At 54.3% G+C, this 27311-nt stretch overlaps 1 protein-coding gene and 1 long non-coding RNA gene across 2 annotated transcripts in view; one reads left to right on the forward strand and one right to left on the reverse strand.

The window, feature by feature from the left end:
- Positions 1 to 26740, reverse strand: part of DTX1 (deltex E3 ubiquitin ligase 1) — a 36963-nt gene extending 10223 nt beyond the window's left edge. The window contains exons 1-2 of the mRNA XM_082416492.1: positions 25890 to 26740; positions 8508 to 9186 (exon numbers count right to left, since the gene is read on the reverse strand). Of these exons, the coding sequence (XP_082272618.1) occupies positions 8508 to 9186; positions 25890 to 26148 (938 nt within the window). The 5' untranslated portion in view covers positions 26149 to 26740. The remainder of the gene's footprint in view (positions 1 to 8507; positions 9187 to 25889) is intronic.
- Positions 8821 to 19449, forward strand: LOC309639381. The gene is made up of 3 exons (XR_014251626.1): positions 8821 to 8906; positions 10276 to 10361; positions 18718 to 19449. It is a non-coding gene; the product is annotated as an uncharacterized lncRNA (long non-coding RNA).
- Positions 26741 to 27311: the final 571 nt, after the last annotated feature.

Below are 27311 nucleotides of genomic sequence, written 5' to 3' on the forward strand. Positions count from 1 at the left end.
CAATAGCCAGGACATGGAAGCAACCTAAACGTCCATCAACAGAGGAATGGATAAAGAAGATGTGGTACATATATACAATGGATAGTACTCAGCCATAAAAAGGAATGAAATTGGGTCATTTGTAGAGATGTGGATGGACCTAGAAAGTGTCATACAGAGTGAAGTAAGTCAGAAGGAGAAAAGCAAATATCGTATAATAATGCATATATGTGGAATCTAGAAAAATGGTATAGATGATCTTATTTGCAAAGCAGAAATAGAGACTCAGATGTAGACAACAGATGTATGGATACCAAGGGGGAAAGGGGTGGGGTGGGAGGAATTGGGAGACTGGGATTGACACATATACATTATTGATACTATGTATAAAATAGACAACTGATGGGAACATACTGTATAGAACTACCTAGTGCACTGTGGTAACATAAATGGGAGGGAAGTCCAAAAGGCAGGGGATATCTGTATGTGTATGGTTGACTCATTTTGTTGTGCAGTGGAGGCTAACACAACATTGTAAAGCAACCACACTCCAATAAAAGTTAATAAAAAAAAAGAAAAAAAGGAAAAGAAAAAGAAACAGTAGTTCTAACACCAAATGTGCGCCCAGAGGCAAGGTTGGAGCAGGGATGGCAAATACATGACATGGGTACCATTACTGCCTATCTAGCACCCATGGCAGGCATCACCAGTAAATCCCAGCACTCCTTTCCACTACGCTAAAATGCAACTTCAGAATCCTTGTCAAGAGTGCTCCAGGAAGTCATTTCCATTCAAGCAGAGCCAGCACATGAACTGAAATCTGTTTGTCATTTATCTTGCAAATGATCGGAATGAGGCCCAGAGAGGGGAAGTGGCTTCACGATGGTCAACCAGCTGGTTAGTGGGCCTGGAGTTTCTGAGTCAGAGGCCAGAGCTGAGCCCACCAGGCAGACCTGTGCTCAACATCTGGAGTTGAGCCAGCCTTCTGAGCCCTCTGTGCCCTACAGGTGGGCCAAAGCCTTTGACCTGGACCCTGGAGCTGGCTCAGGTTTGGGAGGCCTGGAGGGCTTCATGAGTGGATACATTTGCCTGCTCTGGCCACTCCTCTCTGTCCCAAGCAACAAGGGGGTTCAGGACCCCAGAAACGCAGGAAGCCACAACCTAGGCTGGCCTCCCTGTCCTCTCCCTCTCCTCCATGCCCCTGGCAGGCCCCAGGCATGTCACATTCTCTGATGGTGGTTTCAGGTCCTCTGATTGGCCTCAGGTGCTCTCCAGACACCTGGCACTTACCCCATGGCCCCTTGGGGAGCCTCTGGAGGCTCAGGCCTCAGTCATTTGGGTCCAAGTGGGTGAGGAGGGGGCAGAAGTGAGAGCGCCATGTCATGGGGAGAAGGAAGTTGAAGAGCGCATGGGCCCCCCCTCCCCTGTTCCTTGGGCCTACTCCTGTCACCTGCCCCCATTCAGTGCCCACTCGTCCTGTACCTGAAGCCCTGACCCCCACAGTCCGGGGTCAGCCAGGTCTGCACCCCCAACCGCTCTGCAGAGCCTGAGGGCTGAGAACGTCACGGCAAGCTCCGGGGAGACAGGGTGCCCCATGGGTCCAGCAAAAGCCACAAACCATCAACGGCTGCCGTGGCCTGGCTCGCTTCCCCTTTCTTCGCTCCAGCCATCCCCACCCCCCACCCCCCGCCCACCTGAACAAGCTGCTGAGCTTCTATGGGCCTCAGTTTCCCCTCTGTCAAATGGGACCTCTCACCCCTGACCCCGTCCACTCCTAGGGGTTCGACGGTACTAAAGTCCCCCTAGAGCGATATTTTGAGGGGTGGCTGTCATTTAGGGCCCAGGTTTATTCAGAGGCCTGGGGGCTCCGTGTCACCCCCCCCACCCTCCTGGTCTCCCTGCTCCGTCGGCGCGGGGTGGAGCCCAGGCAAGGGAAGGGAGGGGAGGGGAGGGCTGTCGGTTGGTTCCCACGGCGGCCCGGGCAGCAGCCACGTAGACAGAAGTGTGTGGTTTGGCCTCCCAGGGAGCAGGGCAGGAAGTGCTTCAGGTCTGGGGGGCGGGGGGATGGGGCAGTTTGGTTTGACCTTGCGGTGAGGCGCTGGGGGAGCCCAGCGAGAGGAGAGGCAGGGTGACAGCCAAGGCACTCCAGCCAGGACAGGAAAAGGGGGAGGGTGGGCAGGCCAGGGGCCCCGTGAGGACATGGTGAGGGTGAGACTTTGCATGTTGTGCCTTTCGGGACTTTGTTACTTTTGAAGCATTTAAACGTAATACCCAGGAAAGAGCCGGAGAAACAAAATGTGGATTCTTTAGAACATAAATGTAAAATCACTGCAGGAAATAAAAAGAAGAAGGAAAACACCCAAACACACCCACCACATCAAAGCCCACCTCCCCACCTATTCTCCGTATCCAGATTGAACCTGTGACAACAAAGTCACGCCAGCCTGGCGCCAGCTCCCAACCCCGCTGGCTACCATCCCATGCAGAGTAAAAGCCGAAGTCCTCAGCACAGCCTTCGGGGCCCTGCAGGACTGGCCCCATTTCATCTTTGACCTCTTCTCCCACCCCACATCCCCTGTAGCCTCTCCAGCCACACTGGCCTCCTCGAACATACCAGGCCCGCTCCTGCCTCAGGGCCTTTGCACAAGCTGGTCTCTCCGTCTGCAATGCTCTCCCCCCAGTTCTCTGCGTGGCTTGCTTCTCAACCTCCTTCAATCCTTTCTCAAATGTTATATTCTCAGTGAGGCCTTTTCTGAACTCTTTGTTTACAATTATATCCCTCCCACCACCCCCTACACCCCTTCTTTTCTTTATTTTACCTCTGTAATCACTACTACTCTCTACCATATTCTAGAATTTATTTATTTTGTTTATTGTTTGTCTCTCACTAGAATGTGAGCTCCAGGAAGGCAGGGATTGTCTGTTTTGCTCATGGTTGTATCTCCAGGGCTCCAAACAGTGCCTGGCACACAGTAGTTGCTGAACATAAAAAGATTAACTAATTAAAAAGCAGACAAACATAGGCTATAAAGAAGGTAAAAAGAAACAGCAAACTGGGGCAAGATGATAGTTAGAGGGTTAATACCCTTAATGCAGGAGGAGCGCTTGCAAATCAATAAGGAAGCAGTAAAGAGCCCAAGAGAAGGAGAAGCAAAAGAAATAAACAAGTGATCGGTAAAAGAAGGAATCACTGGTGGCCAGTAAACAGGAAGAGGTTCTCAGGCTAAGAACCAGAGGTATGAAAACTCAAATGGCAGGACTTTCCTGCTGGTCCAGTGGTTAAGAATCTGCCTTCCAATGCAGGGGATGCGGGTTCGATCCCTGGTCGGGGAACTAAGATCCCACATGCCGCGGAGCAACTGAGCCCATGCGCCACAACTAGTGAGCCCATGTGCCGCAACTACAGAGCCCATGCGCTCTGGAGCCTGCGCACCACAACTAGAGAGAAGCCCGCGCACCGCAACCAAGAGCCCATGCACCAAAACAAAAGATCCCACATGCTGCAACTAAGACCCGACGCAGCCAAAAATAAATAAATAAATAAGTAAATATTAAAAAAAAAAAAAACTCAAATGGCATCTCGATGGCACTGATTAGGTTGGCAACATCGTACTCGTCTGATAGGGATGTACGGGCAGGGGCAGGGGAAAGCCGCCTCTCCCACTGCTAGGGGCAGATTTGAAAATGCAGGCACTCTGATATCTGCCCTCATGTTGGTCTTTGTTGCCAGCCCCACTTCATAGGTGCAAAAACAGGACCAGAGAGGGCAATGAGCTCCACTGGGGTCACACAGTGAGAGGAGACACAGAAGCTGGGCTCAAACTCAGCCTCTGTGGGTCCATCTACTCCCTGGACTCCACAACACCTTGTGGAATCAGGGCCAGGTCTCTGGGACCCTGGCTGGAAACATGGAGTGGGCAGCCAGGGGGGTGGGGTACCCCAGTACCGTGGCCGACTGGGGTTTTTGAATCAGAGTTCTAATCGCGTGACCTTGAGCAAGTGCCAGGCTTTCAGAGCCTCAGTTTCGTCATCTGAAAAATGGGGATACTAGGACCTGTCACCTTGGGTTTCTGTGTACATCAAGAGAGGCGATGCATGTAAAAGCCGTGAGATGGAGTCTGGGACATACTGAGCGCTCAGTAAACGGAAACAGGCCTGCAGCTGTCCCCCTCCCTCTCCCCTCCACCACGTGGGCTGGAAACTCTGAGTCTGTCCCACAGCTGTGTTCCAAAGTGCTGGATGCTGCCCTCTCAGGTGACAGGGCGGATCTTTCCCACCCCTGTGTGTCTGTCCCCCAGGCCCCGGCCGCCAGCTGGCTTCCCGCCCCGTCACAGGGGGAGTGGAAAAAAACCCTGGCCAGGGGGACACTCTGGCCCAATGGCTGTGTGGCCTGGGGGCAAGTCAGTGCCCCTCTCTGGACCTCCGTCCTGAGATGAGGATGGGAGGTGAGAAGGATGACAAAGAATGATGTCAGAGTTCACCCCTCCCTTGCACACCGATCATGTGCGGTGATTTGAAATGCATTTGCACGCGCATCAGCTCTGCTGAGTCAGAACGTGTGGATTGGGGTGATTTTAGCGCCATTTGGCAGATGGGGAAACTGAGGCCAGGGAGGGGAAGCCATGCACCTCTCTCGGCAGGGGAGAGGGAGGGTGGAGAGAAGGGAGCAGGGGAGGGAGAGAGCTGATGAGAGGGAAAGAAAAAGGCAGGAGAGAAGGAACAAGAGACAGACAGACAGACAGAGACAAGGAGACACAGTCACAGGGAGAAAGAGAGAGATTGAAAGGGAGGCTGAGACTCAGAAAGCTGTAACAGGAAAGTCACAGACACACTGCTGTGGCTTGAATTGTGTTCACCCCAGAACTCATGTGTTGAAGTCCTAACGCCCCCCAAACCCCCGGACACTTTGGAGACAGGATCTCTGAAGAGGTGATCAAGTTATAAACAAGGTCATTAGGTTGGGCCCTAATCAATATGGCTGGTGTCCTTATAAAGAGGAAATCTGGACACAGAGGTACAGAGGGTAGATGATATGAAGACACAGGGAGAAGGTGCCCATCTGTAAGCCAAAGGAGAGAGGCCTCACAAGAAACCCACCCTACCGACACCTTGATCTCAGACCTCCAGCCTCCAGAGTGCGAGACAATACATTTCTGTTGCTTGGGCCCCCCAGTCTGTGGCACTTTGTTATGGCAGCCCAGGCACAATGACAGACATAAACACAGAGGCAGAGAGACCGTGAGAAGGGCCATGAGGGGCTCTGTGGGGTTTGGGGATCAGGGTGGAGGTGGGGGGCCTGGCTGCCTAGCTCCTCAGAGACCCCATCCCTTTCCCATCATAGGCTGCACCAGGGCCTCAGTTGCCTTGGCAACGGGAAGCTTCAGTCTGGAGGAACCAGGGTCTGCCATCCCCATGCCTCCTTCCTCCCACTCCCCTCACTCAGCAGGAGACTCCACGTGTCCTGTGCCCACCCCCCCACTCTGAACCAGGGGTATTTTTAGCTGGAGTTCCTTGGAGATGAGGGTTGGGGGGGCCTCCACCCAGGCTTGTCTGGCTGGGGAGGGTCTATTAGAGGGGCAGGGGTGAGACTGGGCAGGGTCTACATGGCCAGGGAGGGACGAGGGAGCCCCATCAGTCCCCCATGTCCCCTTTCCAGGCCAATGTCTGGTCTCAGAGAGGGTCAGAAACAGCTCCCAGGAAGAGGAGGGGGAGTGATACAGACTGGGTAGAGGGCACATGGCTGGGGAGAGCAGGGTGCTGGCAGGTCAGAGGAGGACGTGTTTAATGATCAGCACCCCCAGGGAGAAATCTTTCTTCTCTCCAGAGCCCTCTTGAGCTCAAGCACACTCTATAGCTCCCCACTGCGGGCAGCACCAAGCCCAGGCCCCACCTCAGGCCCTGCAATCTGGCTCTGTACCCCCAACATGGAAAAAATCTCAGCCCCTGCCGTTCCACCTCTATCCCTGCGCAGTCTCCAGAACCTGCTGGATTCATTCTCACCCCTGACCCTTTGCACTTGCACTGCCCCTGCCTGGGATGCCCTTTTCTGTTCTCGCTGGCACCTCACACTCCAAGCCTCCCCACACCTCTAGCCCTTCTCTAAACACGCCGTGTCCTTTAAGCCCCATTGAAGTTGTGCATGCTGTTCCCTCTGTCTGGAACAGCCTTTCTCCAGGTCCGGCTACCTACCTCCTCGGTGGGGTCTGCCTTGACTATCCCGTTCCCTCTCAACCACACCACCCCATCCCACCACCTTCCCCAGCACTTCCCTCTCTCTCCAGCAATTGTGTTCATTTACTCGTTTGCTGACTGTATGTCTGGCAGTTTGGACCCTGTTTGTCTTGTTGGTCTCTGTAAACATGCACCCACAGTACACATTTGGAGAACCGATACTGAGCAATTAAAACTGAGTAATTCCCAGCTCGCCCTAAAACAGTGGCTTTCAAAAGTTTCACCAGTGACTAAGAAATTCATTTCACCTGGTGACCCATTAAACACATGTAGAAATCATGCAAAAGGTTCATGGAACAATTCTTACTGTTGCTATGTATGACACATGCCAATATTTTCTTTTCTATTCGATTCTATTCCATTCCATTCCCGGAAAATTCTGGTTACAACCTTCTGATTTCATAATCCACTAGTGGGTTTCAACAATACAGCCCCGGAGAGAAGGTTCTTGAATTCTTGCTGCAAAGGCCCCTGGGACTTTCCCGCTTCTGCCCCCTCCTGCATCTACTCCAACTTGCTGTTCTACTCTTCTTGTCATTCTGGGGCCCTCCAGCCCTCTCTTTCCAGAAGGGAGCCAGAGCCAGGTCGCAATTTACAGGGAGCCACAGTGAATACCTGTCTGTGATCCCCAGATGGGTGAGTCCCTCCCGCAATGCTTCCCCAAGATGCTTTCCCTGACCTCCTCAGGGCTCCTCTCTGTGGGCACTGGGACGGTCGGGCCATAGAGGAATGACCTGGAGGGGAAAGTGGCAAGGAGGGGGAGGGAGGACGAGGCTGGCAGGTGGTGGCTGCTGCAGTCCTTCCCATGGAAAGTCACAGCTCCCCCGCCCCCCAGACCAGCCCGCCCCCTGGATAACAGTGGTAGTCCCGCTGCCACTGCAGGACTATTGCGATGTAGGTGCTATGATGAGGCACACAGCTTCCATTTGACAGATGATGAAACTGAGGCTCAGTGAAGGGGAGGGACTTGCCTCAGATCTCACAGCTCAGAAGTGGCTGCCAAGAGGGGATCTGAACCCAAGCAGTCAGACTCTCAAAGGTTCAGAAGGGCAGCCTAATTCAGGGTCCCTTCCCTTCCCCAGGCCTCAGTTTCTGTTGGTGAAAGGGGAGACCTGGATACGGTGACCTCAAAGGTTGTCTCCATGCCTGACCTTTGCTGAGGTCAGATCAGCACGGTCGCTCTCCTGGGCCATGCCAGAGGGATAAGAGCAGAGCTGACTTTTGGTGCCCGTTCCTCCTTTTGGGCACCACGACCCACACCCCACCTGCTCTCTTCCCTCTGGTCTATCTCAAGGTCAAGGTCTTTGCTCCTCCCTCTCTCTCCCACCACTTCAGGGCCTGGTCCTCTGCTGAGATCAACTGAACCTGGGCTCCAGGGTGGGGAGCTGACAGCCTCACTGGGTCCCTAACCCGGTGGGGGGGGCCTGGATGCCTTAATCCAGGGACTTCCAAAACTGGTATGAGCCGGGTTCCCTCCCTCAGTGAAATCCTGCTGGGAAAGCCAGTCCACAAAAGAGATTCCAAAAAGGGCTGCTCTGGTTAAAACAAGAGCAGAGAGGCTGGCTCTTGTGTGCCTGACTTCTTAAGCACCACCCTCTCCTGCCACTATCTCGGGTCACCCCAGGAGTCCCTAAAGCCCAGCTTGAAAATCATAGTATTAGCCCCAAGCGACGGTGCTATTTAGATGTGGCCTATAGGGGAAATATTTTGGACAAGGGCCTAATGCTTGCTTGAGCCTCCACATGACATGGGTATGGACTGGGGCAGGGGTGGAAACCCTCTAAAAATTCGAAGACAGCACAGCACAGCATCCTGGAATTGGTGTGAATTCCAAACCCTGCCCTCCACCTGGGCGGCCCTCAGCAGGTGCCATACCTCTCCCAGCCTCAGCCTCCCCGTCTGTAACAGGGGCATGGTGGAAATTTGGGGTGTGTGTGTGTGTAATAAATGAGGTGGTGTAGATGAAGAGTTTAGTAAATAGTAAACATGGACTGTACACCATTATAGTTGCTGCTATGGACCCATCACTGTGAATTGTGTGATCTGGGAAATGTTACTAACTCTCCCCATGCTTCAGTTTCCTCATCTGTAAACTGGGGATGACGGCGCTCCCTACCTCACATGGTCCTTGTGCCTGGAGATAAATGAGGGTTAAGGTGCTTAGTTAACGCTTGGCACAAAGCGAATACTTCATAGATGCTAGATATTACTTGTGATTATTATAATTACTGTAATTCTTTGTTCCTGTAATTCTTGTCCCAGAGGGCAGCCACCCCTGCGCCCAGGGCCCGGCTTACCCCGGCGGGATGGCGGCGCGCGCGCTCACGCTGGTGGCGCGCTGGGGCCCGGGCCGGTTGAGGTTGTTCTGCCCCGGGGTGGGCGCGCCGCTGGGGGCGCTCGGGCTCCGCGGGGACGCGCCGGGGGGCTGCGCGGGCTCGGCGGGGCCGGCGGCGGGCGCGGCCCAGAGCGCGGCGCCTGCGAAGGTGGCGCTGGGGCGCACGGCGAGCGTGCCCGCTGGTCCTCCGGGCGGCGGCTGGGGCGGCGGGGGCGCGGGGGGCGCCTTGCGGCGCTGCGAAGCCAAGATGGCGTTGGAAGCGGCCCGCGTGCTGTTGACCAGCAGGCACTGCTGGCACGAGCAGGGCTGGCCCGAGCTGGCGCCCACGGGCCACGACTGCGACTTGGGGATGGAGCCGACGGTGAGCGGGTAGGCGAGGTCCAGGCGGCGGCGCAGGCGGCGGCGCCGGCGCGTCTGGCGGTTCATCTGCGACATGCTGTTGAAGTAGATGAGGTAGCAGAAGCCGAGCGACGAGAGGTCGAGCCACGGGTGCTGCTTCTCGTAGGCGTTCTGGATGGTGATGCAGATGTCCATGTCGTAGGCCGTCCACGCGCCGCCGTCGTTCTCCCACTCCCACACGATGCCCTTGCCCGGCGCCGACGACGGGTCGTAGAAGTTGCGCCGCACCGGCCGCATGGTGCCTGTGCTCACAAGGGGGACGGGAGTCAGGACGGAGGGCCGTTAACATCCGCGGCCAGGGGTATCGGGACAGGCCGGAGGGGCGGGGGACAACACCGGGGTCAGCACGGGTGGAGGGTCAGTACGGGCAGGGGCGAGCTTGAGGGTCAGCACATATGGGTTGGGGCGAGAGGAGCACGGGCCCGGGGAGGGGGGCGTGGAAGGCAAAGAAGCGGGGTGTCAGGACGGGGATGCAAGTCAGCAAGGGGGGCAGGGGACGCAAGCTGCCTCCACCACTCAAGGGTCAACACAGGCACTGAAGCAGTGGTCCATCACAGGCCCTGGGGGAGAAGGGAGAAGGGGGTGTGGGCTGTTTAGACTAGGAGGGGGGTGGGAAGCAGAGTCAGAGCCTGGGGTGGGAGCCGGGATCAACAGAGGCCACGACCGTGCCGACACTGATGGTCCTTCTTTCCTTCATTAGTTCACTCATTCAGTAATCCATTCATCAGTCCATCCATTCATTAATTACTTCAAGCACAAGTTCATTTATGCATTCCTTAATTCTTTCATTCGTGCATTCCTTTATTCATGCCTTGGTTTGTGCATTCATGTATTCCTCAGTTCATTCATTCAGTAATTCTCTCATTAGCTCATTCACCCATGCCTGCCATCATTCATACCTGCACTTATTCTCCTTCAGCAACTTTATCCATGATTTCAGTCATTCCTTCACTTACGACCATCCTATATAAAAATGTGCACCCTTCCACATTCCTCCTTTCCCCTCTCTCCTTCCCTGTTCCATCTGGTATACTTTATATGTTACATATATATCTTCCTTTCTGTCTGTCTCCTCCCACTAGAATGTCACTGCCACAAGGCAAGGACTTCGTTTTATTCACTGCTGTATCCCCAGCGCCTGCACACAGTAGGTGTTCACTAGATATTTGCTGAATGTGTGAATGAATTCATTAGTTCAGATATTGATCCATTCTGAGTTCAGTTATTTTATTCTTTCACGCCTTTTGCTATCCTTGCATTGGTCCATTCCTTCATCCACTTATTTATTCCTTTTTTCACGCATCTGTTCATTTATCTGTTCCTTCTTTTAGCAAACATGCTGCCTGTCTGCTCTGTGGAGGGCTTCGTGCTGAGCGGTCATTCAAAATGAACATAACCACGTGACGACCCCAGCCAGGTGGGTATTCATGCTCCCATTTTAAAAACAGGGGCCCTGAAGTTTGGCTCCCAACCTCTGCTCCATGCTTCCCAATTCTAGATGCTTCCTGAGAGCAAGGCTCCATGGACACTGGGTTAAAAAGAGATGAACAAGGTCCAGGCTGCAAGACTTCTCAGTGCCTTTAGCCTGCTCTGTGCCTTGGGGCCAGTGTGGAGAGATTCTTTTGGTTCACGTGGCACACTGGCAGGAAGGCTGCACACTTGACTGCTCCTCAACTGTGGGCAAGTCCCTTAAGTCTCCCTAAGTCTCGGTGGCCCCATCTCGAAAATGAAGGTGATGATAATCCATGAGCCACCCCTCCCCTCTCACACGGGGCTGCTGGGAGGATTTGGTGAGAATGGCCACAGAGCACAGGGTCTGGGTGGGGCACCAGGGCTGGGAGGCAGACAGACCTCATTTCAAGCCCCACCTGCCCAACTTTCCAGCTGTGTGTCTGTGGTCAGGCGACTCAATGGCTCCGAGCCTCAGTTTTATCATCTCTAAAATGGGCACAAGCAGACCTTCCTTATAAGGTTGCTAAAAGGATCCATCAAGACAAATAGTGTCTCTACTCTGATGATTCCAATATCCTCTCCCCTTAGAGCCAGACTTGTGTATCTAGCTGCTCCCTCTGCACCTTCCCATGCAGGTCCAATGGGCTTCCCAAACTCAGCTCTGCCAGAGCAGAGCTGTGATCTTCCTCCACTCCAAACCTGCTCCTCCTGAAGCCTTCCTTGTTTCAGTTACTGGCAGCTCCATCCTTCCTTTTGCTCAAGCCCCAAACCCCCAATCCTTGGACCCATCCCTGACTTCTCATGTCATACCCCACGTCCAATCTATCAGTAAATCCAGTGGTCTCTGTCTTCAAATACATCCCACATCTGACCACTTCTCCCTCTCCCCATCGCACCAAATCTACCTGGTCCAAGCCACTGTGTTTCTCTTGCCTGGACTATTGCAGTAGACTCATTACTGGTCACTGTTTCTGTCCTTGCCTTCTGTCGTCTCTTCCCCACACGGCAGCCAGAGGGATCTCATTCAATGCAAGTCAGATCACGTTCTCCTTCGGCTCAAAATTCTCCCATGGTTCCCTGCTTACTTGGAGTCAGAGTCAAAGTCCTGGCCATGACCTACAAAGCACCACATTGTCTATAAAGCCTCTACAAAGTCCCACGGGTCTATAAAGCCCACCTCTCACTCACTCCCTGGCCCCATTGCTGTTCCTCAAGCATCTGAAGCAATGTCCAGCCTCAGGCCCTTTGCATTTGCTGTCCCCTCCCCCTGGAATATGACCTAGCCACTCCCAGACGTTCTCACAGTTTTCTCCCTCCTTTCTTTTAGGTCTCTGTTCAAACATCCCCTCATTGGAAGCGCCACCCTTCCATTGCCCTCCATTGCCATCCTCTTCCCTTGCTCTATCTCTCTTCCTGGCACTCAGTGCTACCTGCGTGATACAGTCATCTGCAGACTTGCTTTACTCTCTGTCTCCCCCGTACAAGGTCAGGGATCTTGCCTGCTTCACTCCTGACTCTATGCCCTGTGCCTAGCACAGTGCCTAGCATGCAGTGGGCCCTCCCTACATGGGGAGTGTTTCCACTGTCAACTGGCACGACCCCAGGGTGCCTGGCCCTGGAATCTGCAGCCAGATGGATGAGGACCCCCTCCTTCCCCTGCCTTGTTTAAGCTTCTCTCTCCTGGGCACAGACTCTATCTGACCTTCACTTGGGTCCCGACCCAGGGCTGAAACAGCTAGTCCTCTGCTCTCTCCTCTGTTTGAATCCCAAGGTCTACGGGCTATCCCCTGCTCCCTGTCAACCACCCAGACTCCGAGAGCTGGGGAAGTCGAGGCACAGAGCTGTAGCTGTAATGAGAGAAGCGTGGTGGGCGTGGAGTCCCCGGGCTCCTGTAATGTGCCAGTCAATCAAATGAAAACTACCCCCCTCCCAGGCCTCCAGGGCAGCCTCATTCTCCAGTCTGTTTTTATCATTTTAATTTAGCGTGCGAATATTGACTTTTTCCTTGACAACGGTGTTCTTCCAGGGCAGGCCTGAGAGGGGATTAGTTAGAGGGAAAATCTGGGATCCTGTTCCCACTCTGCTCCTGAGTCCTGGTCTTCCCCTCTCAGAGCCTCAGTTTCCTCATCTGCAAAATGAGGGCTCGTGACAGGTGATCTTCAGGTCCGATGTGTCCAAAGTACCACCATTAGCCTCCCAGTTAAGGGTTGAGGTGCTGTGTTACATGGAAGGTGTAACCCCTGAATAGGAAGGCAGGGGGTGGGAACTTGCTATATTTAGTCACCTCTGTGTGCCAAGTCTTGAGCTGGGCAGGGCAGGGTCAGGGGCGGGAGGGGCAGAGTGAAGTGGTTGAGAGAGACAGCTCAGAAGTCTCACAGGCCATGTGCCAGTCCTGGCTCCACATTTAGCCTCAGTGTCCTCATCTGTCAAATGGGGGTATTAATACCCACCCCCAAGGAATTACTGTGGGGCAAAGTAAGATAATGCACGTCATAGATGCTTGGCAGAGTGCTTGGCTACAGTAAGTGCTTGAGGAATGTTAGCTAAGATGCTGTTATTATTATATACATTACCCACATTCACCTTTTCCCAGCCCTTGGTCACTTGGCAAACTCCTATTCACCCAACAAAACCCTCTACGTGCCCACCTCCTCCAGGAAGTGCTTTTCCGTTCTGCTGCTATAGCTAGCACATGCAGCTTTTTACTGCATGTATATCTTTGCACTATCATTAAGTGATTTGTTTTGGTTCTTTTTGTTTTGTTTTGTTTTTTGTTTTTTTGTTTTTTGTTTTTGTTCTTAATCTCCCTCACTGGTTGATGACTTTCAGGAGGACAAGGACCAGGTCAGATCTATGTTTTTGTTCCCAGCACTAGGCACAAGGCGCAAATGAGGCATCTGCAACTGAAACAGGCAACCTACTTGGCATAGGTCAGGGCTCAGAGGGAGTGGGAAAGAGGAGGGGTTGGTCTTGATAGAGAGGGAGTGCAGACTGGAGCAGAGGCCAAAGTGCACAAGGGGTCCCCGGGGAAGGAGGGACAGGGTTCCAAAGGTCAGCATTGGCCAGCTCTGTAACAAAGGACTCTGGGAGCTCCTCCCAGCCAGCTCAGGGCCAGCCAGCCCAGGCGTACCTCTCTCCAGGGCTCTATTTAGCAGGTATTGATTTTCCTGCCTGTTTACTGGTAGTTATTAAAGGCTGCGTCCCTGGAGTCCTTTTCAAACGAGATCGGAACCTGGCGAGCTGGAGTAATTAGGGCAGCTGCCGTCCTCCCCGCTGGGCCCTGCACCCTGAAGCGCCCAGCGCTGCCTGCCTGCCTGTCCGTCCACCTCCCAGCTCACGCTGGCCGTGCACCAGGCCGAGTGGGGCCAGCTGGTTCCCTGGTGACCTGCCTGGGCTGCGATCTCGAGATTTCCAAGGGAGCAGCGGCGGAAACACTCTTTTCTCTTCCCCAGTGGCCCTGGCCTAGATTTTCGGCCAGAACAATGGGTCTAAGATGAGGCTGGAGGTTCCTCAGCCTGGGAGATGGGAAGGGCCTCAGACTGGTGGCCTGGATGCACGGCTGGTCTTTCTAACGTGGACCGGCTCTGCTGGGTCCACTCCCCTTCTCTGGCCTCACGGGCACCCAGCTGCGCTGGCCACCAGGGTCGGTGTCCCCGTGGCAGTTAGGAACCTGTGTCAAGCACGTACTATTTCTGGGCCTGTTTCTGTGTCTGTTTTTGTTCCCTGTCCCCCCTACCCCCTCCTTTGTTTCTTAGGAATGTTTGGTTGAAAAATTCCAATCTTGTTCCAGCTGAACTGAGGGGAAAGGGGCTTTGGCCAAATGTCAGCTGGAGGATTGCAGGAGCTGGGCCCCTGGGGACCGGGTGTGGGGATGGCCGCAGCCACTGCAGCCAGTGACCAGTTCATGCCTGGGGCAGAGACAACCAAAGAGAGATCGAGACACAGGTGGGGGGAGCAAGAGACAGGGAGAGAGGGGACCTCCCTGGCGGTCCAGTGGTTAAGACTTCACTTTCCAATGCAGAGAGCTAAGATCCCACATGCCTCACAGCCAAAAAAACCAAAACATAAAACAGAAGCAATATTGTAACAAATTCAATAAAGACTTTAAAAAACTGGTCCACATAAAAAAAAAAAATCTTAAAAAAAAAAAAAGAGGGAGAGAGAGGCACAGAGACAGAGAGAGACACACATGCACAGAGGGCCGAGATCAAAATGGGAAATGCTAAGGCAGATACAGGAGAGTCGGGGGCAGAGAGACTTAAAGAAACAGAATCCTGGGACTTCCCTGGTGGTCCAGTGGGTAAGACTCCACGCTTCCAGTGCAGGGGGCCCAGGTTCGATCCCTGGTCGGGGAACTAGATCGGGCATGCCGCAACTAAGACCCAGTGCAACCAGAATAAATATATAAATAAATAAATATTAAAAAAAAAGAAACAGAATCCTGAAGCTTAGAGACTGAGACAGTCAGGGACAGTCAGGGAGAACGAGAGAGCTAGGCCAAGAGACGGAGGAGCAGAGAGGGGGGACGGGGGGCGGGGGGAAGACAACAGCTACAGCAATACCAATAAAGCTAACGTTTACTGAGTCCCCACTATGTGCCAGAGACTGTGTTCAGCACTTTCCTTGCACTATCTCATTATATCCTCACACGGTTCCTTCTAGGGAGGGACCAGAATTATTCCCGTTTTACAGGAGACAACTGAGGTCCCAGAAGAGTGAAATCTTGGGAGGGTTGGGGATAATGCTTCATTCACGGAACAAAGGAAAGGCCAGGTTAGACTGGTTCTAAGGGGTTTAACTCAGCCAAGTGGTAGCCCAGCCTAGGATACCTCCAGCGACGGGGAACTCACTACCTCAGCTTTGCCCTCAGTTGTTTCACTGTGAGAGATTTCTGGCTGGAGAACGTGGTCCTGATCTGACCCCTCTGCCTGAAGGTGGGGTGTGTGGGTGTCTCAGCCCCCCAGCTTTTGGCTTTAAGAAAAAGCTGACTCTGTAGAGAGACGGGAGGGTTCTGAGCCCTCCTCTCTGCCCCTCTAGCCTCCAAAGTGTTCCTCCCTGCTCTGAGCCAGTCCCAAGGCCCAGCAACAAACCACTCCCTCTGGGGGTGGCTTCCCGGAGGGAAGTGACCTCAGTTTGGGGGCACCCAGACCCTGACGGGAAGGGGGGCCCGTGGGAGGCAGTCATGGGACATCCTGTCAGGTGGGGGGAGTCCCGCTGCTGGCTGAGGCCTGTGATTGGGGGCTGGGCAGTGGGTTAAGCATGAGTTCAACACCCACTGGAGGCCAGGCCCCAATGGGGTAGTTTCCTGATTCCTTCCCCAACCCAGAAGTCATCATAACCATCATTCTCGCTCAGAGAACACACTTTTGTGGCCCAGGCTCATGTGAACTCATTTAATCCTCACAATGGCCCTATGAGGTAGGGATATTACCATCCCATTTTATTTTATTTTTTTTGGCCGCGCTGCGGAGCTTGAGGGATCTTAGTTCCCTGACAAGGGATGGAACTTAGGCCCCGTCAGTGAAAGCGCCGAGTCTTAACCACTGGACTGCCAGGGAATTCACCATCCCATTCTAGAGGCAAGGAAATAGAGGCACAGAGCAGGGTAGTAACATGTCCAAGGTTATCTGCAAGGAAGTGGTCCAGCCAGAAGCCATCCCAAGGCCACCCGGCTCCAGGCGTTCCCTTCACTGCTCCACTTGTACTAGCCCATGTTCCAGGGGAGGAAACTGAGGCACGGAGGTTACACAGTGAGTAAGGGACACAGCTGAGGTTCAAACCCAGACTGTTATATGGCCTTCTGGAATAGCGACCCTCTCCCTTAACCCCTCGACTGATTATCTGCGTGGCTGGCCAACTCCCTGACAGCAGTAACAATAGCCATCCTGCTTTATCGATTTCTTCTGTGCCAGCTACCGTGCCAAGGGCTTATGTGCACCCTCCAGTCCTCGCGATAGCCCTAGAGGTTTTGTGCACTATTGTTAGCCCCATTTGGCAGATGGGGAAACTGAGGCTCCTTGGGAGGACTTGGAGGTCCACCTGGGGGTGGTGGCTGGGCTGGGATTCGAACTGCAGTCTGTGGACCCGGGGCACCTCCCTCTCCCTCCCGCCCTGTGATCAATAATCCCGCAGTGTTCTGTTTCCCTCCAAACTCTCCCAGGGGACTTGTCAACAGAGCCACGGCCCATTAGCGGTTTCTGCACATCTGAAGCTGGCCCAGGCTCCCCAGGGTCTGCTGGCAGCTGGGCAGGAGAGGGGAGGGGTTCTCCAGCCCTGCCTGGGGAAGGCTGAGGGGCTGCACGGCACTCGGAGAGGCTACCACCTTCAAATTGGTTTCAAAAGGCCCTCGTTCTGGAGGCCGCTGGCAGCTGCAAGCTGGCTTTGCCCACTTTATGGGCTGTGTGTGTGTGGCTTCCCAGTCACCTAGCTTCCAACACACTCGGGTTCAGACCCCCAGGCACGGCAGCAGCAGCTGAGAGACGGAAATGAGAGGGTAGGAAACAGAAGGAGCAGAGAGTCCTCTATCTCCTGGAGCCCTCAGTGGTGTTGGGCAACTGCCCTGATCCTACCAAGCCTCTGCTTCCTCATCTGTGAAATAGACATCCTCTTCCTCCTCCTCATCATGATGGTAAACACTCACAGAGGGTCTACTCTGTGCCAGGTACTGCTCTAAGTGTTTCACATGTTAATTCTTAATCCACATTACACTCTGCAGAACAGGTACCATTATTATCATTGCCTTGTACAATTGCCAAAACAGAGAGGTGAAGTGATTTACCCAAATCACACAGCTAAGTTATTAAGCCAGGATTCAAGCCAGCCAGATTTGAACTTCTCCCCCCTTCCACTGCCACCACCCTGGTCCAAGCCACCATGACTGCTTGCCTAGACTACTGCAGCAGACTCCGTCCTATGTCCCAGTTTCCACCTTTCGCACCCTGTAATGCATTCTCCCAAGGCAGCCAGAGGATCTTTCACAAACTCAAGTCTGACCACCACATCACTCCTCTGCCCAACACCCATCAATAGCTCCCTAGTGCCCTTAGGAATGAATCAGCCTAAGCCCTTTAGCTCATCTTCAAGGCCCATTACAAGCTGTCCGCACAGCCTCACACTCTAACGACACCAAACTTCTAGTTATTCTCTGAACACATCACGCATGGCTATGCCTCTGTGTATTTGCACATGCTGTTCCCTCTGTCTGGAATGTCCTTCAACCCACACCACCCCACTTCCCTCCCTGCCGAGCTCCTACACACTTGTCATGGTTCAGCTCAAGCACTGTCCTCTTGAAATCTTCTCTGCCATCCTCAGGGAGAGTCACTCCCTCCTTGGGACTCACATAGCACCTTGCACCTGCAGTACTGCCATTAAAGCCCAGAGCTCACTAAGTGTTGAGGCGTCTCTTCCCTCCAGCTTGGAAGCCTCTCAAAGGCTGGGCTGGCTTTCAGCCACCTTAGCATCCCTCCGTAGCCAGGAGCGCAGGGAAGTAGGTACTTGGAAAATGCTAGCTAAATGAATGAATGAGTGAGTGAATGAATGAATGACCAAATACACACAAGTGAACCTACCTGAGTACTACAAATGACTAGGCTGGAGATTGCAAGTTGAGGGTGAATTTGATTTTGTCTTGGGCGCCACGCTATTTACATCTTGTAAATATAATGACCAGGCATTTAAAAACTGGGGTGGGCTCACTCAAGTCTGGATTTCAAAAATCACCAAATATCCAAAGAGGCAGCCACAAGGGTTGGTCTTCTTGGCAACAGTTAGCAGAAGCTGAGTCACAGTCACTCCATTCATGTTTTCAAGTGTTTACTGAGTGCCTACTGTGTACCAGGCACTAGAGAACAACAGTTGAACGCTGTTGCCTTCCCAGCCACTGCACACACTTCTATTGGCTGCCCGGGCCCTGGAAGCATCTGAATTTTCAGCCTCTTTCTGGATGGGGAAATTGGAACCCAGAAAGCGAAAGGGGCTTTGTCCAAATCACCTACAACTTAGAGATAGATCTTGACCCCAGGCTCCTTGACTCTTATTTTCACAGCCCCAGGTGACTAAGACCTTGGCATGAGTGAACCTTTGTTCCCTAGAAGAGAGGAACCTGGGGAGGGCTCCATAATGTGCAATTTCAGGTGAACCCTACGCTTTGCCTGGCGTGCTCTGTTTGCAGTGGGCAGGAGAGGGGACAAAGGCTCAGTGTCGGCGGGGCCCAGCCTGTCATCGGCAGAAGAGGTGGTTACACTGCAGCTGCTGGCAGGACTGTCCCGGTCACCAGCGCTGCCTTCTTTGATTGCTTCCTCCTTTGTTCTGCATTTCAGGGCGTTCAGCTCCACGGCCCGGTGCCAGACTCCCTCCCATCGCCCATCACCCGCCTGCCACTCCTATTCAGGCAGGTGGAGGTGGCAGCCTGGAGCAGCTCCAGAGGGACGATGGGAGGAGCCCAGAGAGGGAGAGGTGCTTGGCCAGGGTGACAGAGCAAGGATGCAGCTACACAGGACCTGGGGGGGGACTCAGTCTCCAGCCTGCCTGCTCCTGGAGCCCAAAGATCAGGAACAGCCCCATATCCCGGACCTCCTCGGCGTCTGGCCTCCTGTATCATGCCCATCACCCCTACCAAAATACAAGGGCTTTGAGGGCAGCGATTTGTATCTGTCCTGTTCACTGCTGCATCCCTAGTGCCTAGGACAGTGTCTGGCCCATAGTAGGTGCTCATTAAATTCCTGCTGAATGAATGAACAAATTAATACTGACCACAATCCCATGAGATAGCTCCTGTTGTTGGGCCCATATTACAGAGGAGGAAACTGAGGCCCATGGAGAGAGTGTGGTTTACCCAAAGTCAAAAGCCAGCACCCCGTCACACCCTCACCGCACCCCACAGTTACCAGAGAGCTGCGAAGAAGGGAATCTAGAGCCTGGGCCTCACCAACAAGGCTCCCTGAGGCAGCCAGTTCCAGATTTGGGGCCCCTTGCTCTCAGCTGGTATCAGCCAAGGGCAGCTGGCGGCTGGTGGGGTGCCTTTGTGGACTGGGAGGCCAGGGGGACTCATGGGGGGGCAACTGTCTTGGGACCTGGAGGCTGTGCTGCGGAGTGGCCACCACTGGGTGTGATGCAGGAGTGAGAGGAAGGAGGGAGGCCCAGGGAGACACAGATGTGGGGGGAGGGAGGCGTGGGAGGGCCCTGGGCACCTTCCATACCCTGAAAATACCACACTGAGGCGGGAGCTAGGGATCCCCCTGCCCACAGCCTGAATGGGCAGCTCCACTGTGGCCAGTCCTGCCCCCATCACCTCCCCATCCTGGCCCCTCCTCATTACCCTCCCATCACATCCCCCATCACCCCCTCTGTAGAACCCCCATGCCTCCCCCTTCACTACCCTCCATCACAGCCGTTATTACCCTCCCCATCACGGTCCCCTTTATCACACCTGCAACTCCACCCCACCATCAATAGCTCCAGTCATAGGCCCCATCACCTCCCCGGCCCCTCCCCCCTCCACGGCTCTCATCACCTTCCCTATCACCTCCCCTGTTCCAGCCCCACACTTCCGCATCACAGCTTCCATCACCTCCCTCGTCTCTAGGTCACACCCTAGCTCCCTTGGACCGATGAGGAGGGGGGTGGTTGGAGAGAGCAGGAAAGGATGGAGAGGGGAGCAGGAGGGGCAGGGTACATGAGAGGAGAGAGAAGAGGCTATGAGGAGGATTTGACCCAGGATCTCTCACACCCACACCCCACAGGAGTGGTCCAGCCGTGGGTGGCGCTGTCCAAGGTGCTGGGGCAGCCGGGCCTGGCGCAGGGCGGGCGCCACAGACCACCTAGATCTGACTCTCTGATCTATCTCTTCCTAGCTTGGGCAGGTGGATCCCCACCCTCTGAGCCTCACCTTTGCTATGTATAACATGGGTCAGGACGGGCCTGCGTCAGCCCCTGCCCAGCCTGCTTCAGCTCTGGCCTCCAAGGGCCCATGATTAATGAGGCTGGTCCCGCAGTGTGACTCTGGGTCCCCTGGGGCCTGGCCGCTAAAGGGTGACAGCTGGCAGCCCAGCCATGCCCGGTGGGACTCAAGAGGCCTCCCTTCCTCTCCTTACCTCTTCCCACTTCTGTCACTGCCTCCGTTTTCCACTCAGGCCTGGGTTTCCTCCAGCCAGAAGTGTTCCTCAAACCGTACAGACTCTTGGAAGATTCCTCCTCCAGGAAGTCCTCCCTCTCAGAAGCCCCAGGCACACACTGCCCACATCACTTGGCCAAGGGCAGCCTGTACCTCTCCTATGAGGTGTTTAGATCTTTTTCCTGCTTGAACGTGAGTGCTATGAGCAAAGTAATATTCTCCATGCTTTTAGCTACATTACCTCATTCAGTCCTCACGGTAATAATCCTCTCAGGTAGGGACTATTCTTATTCCCATTTTACAGAGCAGGAATCTGAGGCTCAGAGAGGTTAAGCGGCTTGCCCATGGTCACACAGCCAGCAAGGGGCCAGGCTGGAATTCAGATCTATATCTGAATCCAAGAGTTCAACTTCCATTCCCATGATACGTATTGATATTTGTCTTTGACTTCACTAGACCCTGAAATCAGTTTGGCAGGGGTCTTGTCCTTCTTTCTGAGTTCCTAGGAACCAGCCCAGGGCGTGATACCCACGTACGGACTAGTTGGACCTGCGGCCACCAGTGGACGGACCCCTCCCAGTCCAAATGCACATCATCCTTCTTGCCCCTGGTGTCAGGCCCAGCCCCCTGGGGCCCTCCAGGTTGTCTGCGAGAGGGTCCCAAGGGGTCCTGTAACCGGGTAGCTGGGCCCTGGAGGCCTCTGGGGTTGCACAGGCTGTTCCTGCTTTGGTACACAATCTGGCAACAAGTCAGAGCTCTCAAGGGAGAAGGGGGAGGGGACTCAGCTGGCGCATTGAATGTCACCTTATTCTCCACCTTGAGACCTGTCTGAGAGGCCTGGGTTCCAGAAGAGTGATCGACTGTGTGACTTTGGGCAAGTCACTCACCCTCTCTGGGCCTCTGTCTCTCCATCGATACAATGACCTGCCTAGGAGTCTAAATTCTGGCGGTGCCTTCCCCAGTGATGGCTGCTCTTCCCACTGGGTGGCCCCACCTGGTCTCCAACAGCCTAAGTGTGTCTTCAGACAGGATGCTCCCATAAGGGCACCAGGGCTGAGTGGAGCCCCAGCTACCCAGAGAAGGGATGATGTAGGCTTGAAAGGTGCTGAAACCAGCTGCCACCTGTGACTCCAGCCTGACAGCTTGCCAGGCACAACTGTGCTTTGAGTTGTGGGGACAGCAGTTGTGGATGGTCCCCAGCCTGGCCTCACCCAGCCTCAGCTGTCCCATCTACAGAATGGGCAGAGGGCTGCCATAAGTGCCCCCAGCAGCAGTGGGAGAAGAGAATGGGCGTCACCAGTCAGTCCGAAAGGTGGCCCTCCCCCTGCCCCCAGCCATGTGAGCTCTGGGAGAAATCTGGAAATTGCCTAGGAATTGGTTAGGTCATATGCCTGTGAAAGGAACACCAGGGTCACAGCATCCCTGCCACTTGGGTTCCAGACCTGCTGGGCTTCAAAGGGAACCTCACCCCCTGTAGAGAGTGATGAAAACAGCCCAGCAGGGGAGAGGTGACGGGGCACCAGCTGAACAAACAGCAGCCCCCATGGGACCAGGCCTGGCCCTTCCCTTGTGGTCCAAGCCTGACATCTGGGCTTTCTTCCGCTGGCCGCATGACAGGCATATAGACAGGGCATTTGTGGGTCAAGCAGATTGGTGCTGTGTGCGTGTATGCACACACGTGTGCACCTCGGCACACGCCACGAGGTGAGTATTTCTGTATAGGCCACACTGGGCATGCCGTGGCACCACTGCTGTCCTACCCCATGGGCAGGTTAAGAACATATTAGGGCAGGGGTTGGTGAACTGCAGCCCACGGGTCAAATCCACCCGCTGCCTGCTTTTGCACAGCTCACGAGCTGAGTGGTTTTTACATTTTCAAATGGTTGGGGAAAAAAAAAGATTTCATGACCCGTGAAAATGATATGAAATTCAAATGTCAGTGGCTGCAACTAGTTTTATCAGAACACAGACACATTCATTCATTTGCATACTGTCTGGCTGCTTTCAAACTACAGCAGGAGAGTTAAGCTATAGCAGCAGTTACAATAGAGACTGTAGGGCCCACAGAGGCTAAACTATTTACTATCTGACCTTATCAGCAAGTCTGCAGCTCCAAAGTCGGGGTGCTGGGGCATGCTGCTACCTCCCACAAAAACTTAAAGTTCAGCTTCAATGAACCTATCAAGAATTTTACAATTAGAAAATCTAGAGAGAGGTTGTGTTCATTTCAGTACATACACGTGAGCTTTGGGTTTTACAACTTTATATTGTTTGTGTGTGTGTGTGTGTCTGTGTACCACCATCTTCAAGATTTAGGATCTCCGACTCATCTTTCATGCATCTGTAGTGTTCAGCACATGCTAGGCACATGGTGGGTAATTAGTTAAGGTCTGTGGGATAAAATAACTTGTGTGGTTCTCTCCATCAACTCAACAGTCCTGCTAGCAAAGCGATACTCTTGCCCATTTCATAGATGTGGAAACTGAGGTCTGGACAGGTGACAACGCCTGCTTGAGGCTCTTTCCTGGACCATTAACTATGAGGACAAGATGTCCTTCCTTGACTTCGTATTGCTCCTGGGAGAAGTGGGCGATCACATTATAACACATCTGGTGGGAGACATCTTGCCCCTCCCTCTAGCAGTTTTCCAGGCATCCTAGGTCCCCTGCCGGCCCCATAGGTTTCCAGGCCTTCCTCCCTTGCTGGGGGGTCTTGGCAGGCTCCCAGGAGCCTGTGGAGGGATGAGTATTTTTTTTTCCCTTTTCCGGCAAACAGGGGGCAGGTGTGGAGTGAGCAGCTCCCGGAGGGGGCAGTGGGAAGACGACTGAAATTGAACTTCTGGGGGATCCAGCGAGGCTGACCCATAAGAGGGGTGCCATTGAGAGCAAGGGACCTGCTGAAAGGGGGAATGGAGGGAGTTTGGGGAGTTAGGAGCCCAAGTGGGGGTGTGGGGATAGAAAAGGAGCCCCGAACAGAGGTGTGGAGATCAAGGGCAAAGTGGCCAAGTTGGCAACCTCGGGTGGGGCTATCGCTGCTTCTGAGGACCATAAGTCACGCCCTGGAAAATCCGCACCCCCCCCCCCCCACCGCTAGCTTTGAACCTACAGAATGCAGACCACCGAGCCAAGGAGAAAACACACTCCTGCTGCCACACGCCTGCCCTCCACCAGAGACGGTTCCGGGATAAACCAGAGAGAATGGGGCAGGGGACGCCTAGCAATTCACCATCAGGGACGCTGCCTCTCTGGAAGGATTGGCACCAGGACTCAATGGTGACTTCCTCTACTCTCAGGATAAAATCCAAAGCCCTTTTTCACGGCTGTCCAGTGCTGTATGTCTGGTGCCTGTTCCAGCCTCATCTTGTACCACCTTCCCCTCATCCACTGCACTCCAAACGCAATGGATTTGAACGTACTCTGCTCCTTCCCACCACAGGGCCTTTGCACTGTCTGTTCCCTCTGATGGGAACAGTGTCTCCCACACTCATTCTTTAGATTTCTATTCAAACCTGACTTCCTCAGATTAGCCTTCTTGACCACTCCTAGACCAAGTTTATTTCATGTTCTCAGATCTGCAACTGATTATCTGTGTGGTTATGTGTTTGCTTGCTTGACAACTACATTGGAATCTCCAGCATAGGTCCTCCACAAATAGACCGCTACTAAGGACCCTGGCTGTCTTTTTTTTCTTTTTTCTTTTGGCCGTGCTGCGTGGTTTGCAGGATCTTAGTTCCTTGACCAGGGATCGAACCGGGGCCACGGCAGTGAAAGCGCCAAGTCCTAACCCCTGGACCACCAGGGAATTCCCTGACCTTGGCTGTCTTGCTCCTTGCAGTATTCTAGGGCTTATTATGGGGTCTGACACACAACAGGAGGTCAGTAAATCGATGATGGCGTGAATGAACGATTGGTACCACCAGTGACTGCTGCCAATACCTGGTGTTTTGGAACACAGACGTACTGAAAAGTAACATCAACAAACCATCTGTTATGATTTTGCCTGTGTTTCCACACTTGGTGACCACCCTGTAGGCACCAAGCAATGTTCTAGAGCAGAGCTATCCACTAGAACTTTCTTTGGTGATGGTGATGTTCTGGATCTATGCTGTCCAATACAGTAGCCACAAGACACATGCGGCTATTGAGCACTTGAAATGTGGCTAGTGGGACCGAGGAAGTAAATTTTACTTAATTTTAATTAAACGTAAATTTAAATTGTCACATGGGCTTAGTGGCTACCATATTGGACAGCCCAGCTCTAAGAGAGAAGGGAAGTGTCCTACTGTCCCCAAGGTTGCTACATGCAGTTTTGTCATCTAGGGATTCACTGTAATTCCCTCAAACCTCCATCAGCTGGTCCTTGGGGGTGAACATGCCAAGGATTCCTTGGCAGCTTCCATGAGGCAGGACCTCACCATTCCCCACTGCCCACCAAGATTGTCGTAGAGACCACCAGGCAACAATGACTCAGGGAGATCTCCGCAGTGGTGGCAAACAAAAATGCTGAGAGTGGGACCTCCCCATTTTTATCACCATCATCACCTATCACACAGCACCAAGACTGCCACCAACCTCATCCTCTCCATCATTACCATCACACCACTCCCAAGACCACCACCAACACAACCATCAACACCACCACCACAAATTCCACAATCAATACTACCACTGACATCACCACCAACACTATCTTCTCCATCATTACCCCCCCCACCATCAACACCACCAACACCCTCACCCCCCCATCATTACAACCACCATCACATCACCCCAACAATACCAATACTTAGAGCCAATATAAGATACCAGTTAAGAGTTTTGGTTCTGGAAATCAATTGGGCTTAAATCCCAGCTTTAAGTTTAAATCACTCAACTTCTGTGAGACTCAGTTTCTTCATCTGTAAAATGGGATGGCTACTACTACCACTACTACCACTAACATAATAGTAAGACTGGCTGTAACAGTTGGAAAAAATCAAATGAGGAAGTGCATGAAAAGCCTTTTTACTATGATGATTGAGCGCTAATGATCTTCTAGGTTCTTTGCTCAGTGAGCACAATTTTATTGAATCCTCACACAGCTGTGAGAGACATTGACCCATCCATCTTGCAGATGAGGAAACTGAGGCTCAGAGAGGTGATGTAACTTGCCAACAGCCCCACTCCTAATATGAGAGGCTGGATTGGAACCCAGGTCTTCAGCAGGACTTTGCTAGACTGTCCCTTTTGGGGGGAGGGGGTTGGATCAGCAGATTGGCCTTCCGCAGTTCTGTGCTCCCTCTTCAGGGATGCCGGGGGGCATTTCAGCATCCCGCCATGAAAGGTGGTATTGTGGTGGTGATGGTGGTGGTGGGGTGGGGAGGGTAGCGAGTCCACTCACCTGTGTCCTGGCGAAACTGGTGCATGGACTGCAGGTCGATGATGTAGGGCACCAGCTGGGCGTCCACCTGCCCCAGGACCACAGAACCACGGGCATCCTCCTTGAGCACGTTCTCGATGTGGTGGCACACGGTGGCTGTGTAGGGCCGCCAGCGGCTGTGCTCATTCAGCCACTCCCACACCACCACCCGGGCCACATTCTGCGGTGGGAAGCCCAGCCCGTTCACAGGCATCATCACACCCTGGCCTGGTCGTGACATGGCCGCTGCCGCCTCAGGGGCCAGGACCCTACTATTACTGGCCCAGCTCCTCCTGGGCCTGGGAGCAGGTGGGGAACTTCCTCTCTCCCCAGGGGGGCAGCAAGGACTCTCCGGCCTCCTTTCTAACTCCCGGCCCTCTCTGAGGCCCAGAGGCCTCAGTTAAAGGAGTGTGGGGTGGTGTTCCAGGCTCCAAGACCCCTTCCCGGCAGAGCCGTCTCAGATAAAGGTGCTGCTCTGGAGAGCAAGTGTCTTTCCTATGATGGGGAAAACGGTGCTCTAGATTCCTTGGTTCCCTCGGCTCCGATAAGGGAGTGAAGCAGCCGCCTCTACTCTAGGTCCGGGCTCTTTCCCGCTGGTCTCCCGTTCTTCCTGGCCGCGCAGGGCCTGTCACCAGGAGGCCCGGCCCCAGCCTGCCGCTCTCTGCAGCGCCCAGCCAGCCCTCTGCGCTCCCCACTGCGTCCCAGACCCTGCGCCTGGCTCCAGTGGGGCTGCTTGCCTTGTCTCAGGTCCGCCCCCCCGACGGCTCCCGCTGAAGGGGGCGTCCCTGTCCCCGTTGTCCCCGATCCACAGCGTCCTGGAAGGCCTGGGTGGCTGAAGAACGCACGGGGGAGGGGTGCGGCGCGTACTCCCTGCCCTCCGGCCGGGGCTTTGGCTCCGGAGCTGGGCTGGGGGACGAGGGGGGCGGGGGCCCGTGGGCACGCCCCACCCCACTCGTGCTCGCGACCTGCCAGGAGACAAGAAGGGGAGAGGGCCCTTTAAGAATAGAGCGCGGCACCCCCTCCCCCCTTCCCGGGAGAGCGATGGGTTGAGAACAATGGGGAACCGATGGGGGGGGGCAGCAAGGGGGGCTAAAGGGGGTCGCCTGGTCGCGCTCCCTTGGGGCAGGCCTGAAGGGAGGGCTGGGGCCGGGGGCGCGATTTCCCGAAACTCCTCGCCTGCTGCGCCCCCTCCTCAGCTCCCTGAGCGCTCCCCTCCCCCGGGGCCCGCTCCCGGCGAGGGATGCAGGGTGCGCGGGGATGTGCCAGGATGCGCGGCGCTGCAGGCGCGGCCCGGGGCCCCTCAGGGGTCGCGTCACCGAGGAGGCGAAGCCGGGAGCTGGATCGTCTATGCCTCCCTCCCTGGGGGAACAGCCCTCCCTCCCCAGAGCGCGCGCGGGCCTCCCA

Source organism: Balaenoptera physalus (genome assembly GCF_965194825.1).
Source record: "Balaenoptera physalus genome assembly, chromosome: 12".
Lineage (NCBI taxonomy): Eukaryota > Metazoa > Chordata > Mammalia > Artiodactyla > Balaenopteridae > Balaenoptera > Balaenoptera physalus.